This window comes from Myotis brandtii, unplaced genomic scaffold, assembly GCF_000412655.1.
Source record: "Myotis brandtii unplaced genomic scaffold, ASM41265v1 scaffold654, whole genome shotgun sequence".
Classification (NCBI taxonomy): Eukaryota; Metazoa; Chordata; class Mammalia; order Chiroptera; family Vespertilionidae; genus Myotis; species Myotis brandtii.
The window spans coordinates 393,651-398,899 of record NW_005370538.1 but is presented as its reverse complement, the minus strand read 5'-3'; the positions used below and the strand labels follow the sequence as shown (position 1 = coordinate 398,899).

General features: G+C 40.7%; 1 protein-coding gene across 3 annotated transcripts in view; it reads left to right on the top strand.

Annotated features, from left to right (window-relative positions):
• FGF13 (fibroblast growth factor 13) overlaps positions 1-5,249 on the top strand; it is a 594,651-nt gene that overhangs the window by 492,211 nt on the left and 97,191 nt on the right. For 2 of the 3 annotated variants that reach the window (XM_005880795.2, XM_005880793.2), the window contains one exon: positions 2,323-2,433. In XM_005880795.2, the coding sequence (XP_005880857.1) occupies positions 2,323-2,433 (111 nt within the window). Of the gene's footprint in view, positions 1-6; positions 422-2,322; positions 2,434-5,249 lie in introns of those variants that run through there. The other variant, XM_005880794.2, reaches the window with a different exon arrangement.

Below are 5,249 nucleotides of genomic sequence, written 5' to 3'. Positions count from 1 at the left end.
CTGCTCGAAGCCCGCAGCCCGCGCGGGAGCGGGACCACTGCCAGAGGAGCTCAGAAGGCATGCTGAGCCCCCTCCTGGGCTGAAGCCCTAGAGCAGAGAAGTCCCGGCAAGCGCAGGCTAAAGAGCCAAAGGCGGCAAAGGCGCGAGACAGCAGACAAGCGGCGGAGGAGAGGGCGGAGGAGGCAAAGCCAGAAAGGGGCAGCAAAAGAAGTGGTGGTGGTGGGCGTCGTGGCTATGGCGGCGGCTATCGCCAGCTCCCTGATCCGGCAGAAGAGACAAGCCCGCGAGCGCGAGAAATCCAATGCCTGCAAGTGTGTCAGCAGCCCCAGCAAAGGCAAGACCAGCTGCGACAAAAACAAGTTAAACGTCTTTTCCCGGGTCAAACTCTTCGGCTCCAAAAAGAGACGCAGAAGGAGACCAGGTCGGAAGGGGCTTTTGGTTGGTTTTGTTGTTGTTGTTTTTGCTTCATACTTTACGAATTTGGAGGAGCTAGAGGGCGTGTAGGTAAGCGTAGGTGAGTTTGTCGGCGGCCCATCTTGTATGGATGTGGCCACCTAGCCAATGTGCATGCTGAGGGAAGTGATTGCCTTCTTGTCTCCTTCATAAAGGCACCGGGCTTGCTGCATTGCCACTGCCATGGGACAGGCATAAAGCATGGGGGCATACCCTGTTCAGGCGGCGCGCCCCTAGCTTCAGACGTGCCACATGTGTGCATGCCCCTGGGCAGGCGCGATACAGAAATGGCTATCGTGTGTGTGTGTGTGTGTGTGTGTGTGTGTGTGTGTGTGTGTAAATTGCAGGCGCGGAGCTGGGCAGACACCACTCTCCCTCCCCCCAACCAAGGATAACCTAGGGAATTCCTCCATTACCTTTTATTCTTGCAAGTCTGACTCGTCCCCTCCAACTTCTCTGGGTTTCCGTTGTCTGGGCACTCTGTTTCTTTGATCACTTTTAAGCTGATCGAACAGACTTGACTTGTGGTGCAGCTTTGAAATTTTTTGCTGGAAAGAGGGGAGTGGATTCCTAGAACCTTTTATCAAATAGCTTAGTGATCTGGTTAGAATAGTAAAACTGTGCCTACTTGCTATTAAAATGCAGTAGAGAGAATCTAAACTCATAGCCAGAGTGTAGGTCCTTTTGAATCTATTCAGTGATCAGCTTAACACCATGTTCCTGTGCCAGGGGAAATTCACACAGCTGTAGGTATCAGGTTGTGTCAAGGTAGACCTTCAGCCTAACCTGCAGCTTATTTGGGGATTCTTAACCAAATGAATCCGTTCAGCATTTTTATTTTAACTAGGTAAGTACTGCAGAATTTCAGACTTGTCAATCTGTTATTTCTCTATGTGTTATACACACCCTGGAATGGAAATGCAAACATACATTTTCTGTTGGCTTGAAGTTTTTTAAGGTATTAGCTGTACGTTAGGCTTGTTTTAAAAAGGCTTAAGTGGTTACAAAGCATGATTACGAGGCCCGAATAATCACGTAAATATTATTTCAGTACAGGTGTCTGTATTCAATATAAGCAACTTTTGGATAGCATAGCTGTTATTGGTAAATTAGGTACTTTATTAATGGTGAGTTGTAATTGAAAATCATTTTAATTGAGAACATATTTTGGATAATCATATTTCTCACATCAAATTCAAAAATAAGTATGAACTATTTTCCTTTCCTTCCCACCAACAAAAGCCCTGGTCTTTTTGTACCCACTTTTCCTAAGGATAATAAATATGCTAGGGTATGATAATGGCTGCTTTATTCTCCCCTCCACCTTTTTTTTGTATCACAGCTCAATTTTCTATATATAAGTCCTTTGATGGGATTGTGGATTATTTATGTATTTCAACTTCCTTAGAATGGAGAGGATTGTTTATTCAAATTGCCATAATTCTGAGGGAAATGTTTACTAGTGTGTTTTTGGTTCCTGTATGGCAAACCATTCTAAATTACAGTTGTACTTCTTCTTTTCCTTCCACGTGAAAAGTGGCACATTGTTAAAAGGCAGAATTTGCCATTTGCCAACCCATTCCGAATGCGATAGAGGACCAGGCTGGAAGGCAAAGGACAAGCTATCAGAAGCTGTAGCTGCTGTCAGCTTTAGGGCTTTATCAGTGTTATGAGGTAGAAATCAAGTGTTTTCTTCAGTTTGGAGATTTATTCTAAAACAATATTTGTTTTCTTTCAGAGGACTATTTAAAATATAGCTTGACCTTTTCCACTAAAAGTTGTAAATAAAGTTATAAGTTTGAATTCTGAGTCTTTTCAACTACTTATACACAACTTAACAAATGATCCAAACCCTGGTTCTCTTTACAGAGCCTCAACTTAAGGGTATAGTTACCAAACTATACAGCCGACAAGGCTTCCACTTGCAGCTGCAGGCAGATGGAACCATTGATGGCACAAAAGACGAGGATAGCACTTACAGTAAGTGATTGCAAAATGAATAAGTATATCTCAGCATGTTGTTGACATTTTTTCTTTCCTTATTTTTTAAATAAACAACCCTTACTAAACCCTAAAGCAGTGGTTCTCAACCTTCTGGCCCTTTAAATACAGTTTCTCATGTTGTGACCCAACCATAAAATTATTTTCGTTGCTACTTCATAACTGTAATGTTGCTACTGTTATGAATCGTAATGTAAATATCTGATATGCAGGATGGTCTTAGGTGACCCCTGTGAAAGGGTCGTTCAACCGCCAAAGGGGTCAAGACCCACAGGTTGAGAACCGCTGCCCTCAAGGCAATGCAAAATATAGTCAATACTATGTAAAATTCTGTTTATGAAAGTTAACCTAAAGGAAGTTGAACCTAAAAGTATCTAAAATAGTGAACTAAAGAAAATAATATTGACACCTTCTGAAGAACAATCCAAATGTCATCTGCATGTTAATCTGGATAGATTTAAGACTGTCCATTAGAGTTTACTACTTTTTATTCCCACAGAAAATTTACTCACCCACAAACTGATCCTGAAATAGCATGTTATTTCTACTCTTAAGAATTGATCTGTCCCAAGAGAGAGAAGTGGTTTCATGTCATGAGAATTCAACATTATAAGCTTTTATTTCTGCCCCCCCCCCCCCCCGCTCCACACATACTGATAATTCTGACACTAATTGGTATTTTAACATTGAGATACCTCCACAGGTGGGTAAAGAGGTTTCTTTTAGTGCTTTATTTTTAACTATGGATTAAGTGAAGACCAAATTGGAGCCAATAATGGTGAACCTAAAAAGTAAACATGTCAAAAATAAAGTCCATTTTGTATCTAATTATTGAAGTAAGATGATTCCAAGTTTTTACATAATCTCTTATTATATATACTTTCTTTATTTGGAGTAATAAAAACATAAACACACAAATAGTGAAGCCCTCTCCTCAGTAATAATAATTGGTGTTTTCTTACAGTTTACAGATTCCTGCAGACCTATTAAAAGTTCCATGATGCTAAAACATCTAGTTTTGACAATTGTTTCTCCATTTTCCCTAATATATATTGCATTTCTCTCAGACTTTGATAATTTTCCAGAAATTTTCCCATTTTCGGCTAAACTCAGCCAAGGAAAGCCAGTCTGAATACTAATGAGTCTTATGCTACATTTGTAGAGATTCTGGGCTATAGACAGCAAAGCCATAGACTAGGGTCCCAAAGTTAAGTGTTAAAGTTTCACACCTATTCAGAATGCTTCCTAGGCTGATTGATGGCCAAGCTATGACCTCAAGAGGAAGTCACCTTTAATTACTCTTGAGGAAATATTTTTTGGTACCTAGGATGAAAAATATTCATACTGAATGGTTCTTCACTGTTTTGCAAAATGACATGTTACTGTTGTGATATTAGAGTATCCTAGACATTCTCTTATGCATGTTCTTCTTTTGAAAAAATTTGTCAAGTGTAACTACAGACATTAGTACATGATGATGTGTAATAAAACATTCCTGTAAGCCAATACGTACAAATCGGTATGTGGAGAAGAAATTAGGGGATGTAAGCTGCTGTTTTCCAAAGTACCACAGCACAGTGGATCCTTTGGGTGTTATTGAAAGGAAATTTATGATTATGGTGGCTGCTAATGAGCCTCAAACAGTCCACTTTTCCCCCATTTATTTTTAACCTCGAAATTAGAGATAAATTTGTTTTGGGTCTAGTGTTCACATGTGTTTATTGAAAAGGAAAAAAAGAATAGGTGATTAATTTGCACTGCCTTATAAACAGAGATGTACCAAATACATTAAGATTACACTGCATATAGTTATTTTGGCTATATATGCATATATATTCATATATATATACATACATATACATGCACACATACACATATATGCATGTAAATCAAGACTCTGTTCCTTACTATGTAGCTTTAAACCACATAGTAGATTTTACTCTTCAATTCCTCCATATGCATAGCTTCTGTCTTTGTTTGTCTTGTACTTTTGACTGATATGAATGGCATTTTTGTGTGCTAACAATATTGTAAGACCTTCTAAGAGCATAGCTTAATAACCAGAATCTGTGTTTAGGCAGATTGAAATAATGAGAGGTAAGTCAATCAATGGTAAGTATTACCATAACATAAAGCATACAAATTAGAAGTAGCTCAAAACAAATAGCAAGTCTGTGGGGCTTAACTCTACCTTTGATAATAAGTGTGACTGACCAGAGGTGAGGGAGCTAGCTTATCCTCCCAGTTGAGGATATTATAGGGTATAAGTCATGATAAAACAAGAATGTTTAATGATTGAAATGATCATTAAAATGGAAGTCTAGCCATGTATAATTTTTCCCCTAAAGCCAACCAATTTTCTTGACATTCATTACTTAATTACTTTAAATGAGTAGGAAAAGGGAAATGTTTTTTCAACTTTTTAATTTATATAGTATTTATATGTATTCCTGGATTTCCTTACCATGTAGTCCTAGTATTATGTTTATACTAGAGGCCCAGTGCATGAATTTGTGCACAGGTGGGATCAGGCTGGCCCAACCCCAGTGGCAGATCGGGGCGGGCCTGTTGGGAGGAGGAGATGGCAGGAGATTGGCCGGTGGGCTGGCTGGGGGGAGGGGCCATGGGCAATTGGCTGGCGGGCCCCACCCCCGATTGGGGGGGGGGGGGAATTGGGGGGAGGGCTGGCCATGGGGAGGGGCTGTGGGCAGTGGGCCAGCTGGCCCTGCCCCTGAATGGGGCTAGGGGAGGGGCCGTGGGAGGTTGGCTGGCCAACCCCACCTGCTGGGTATGTG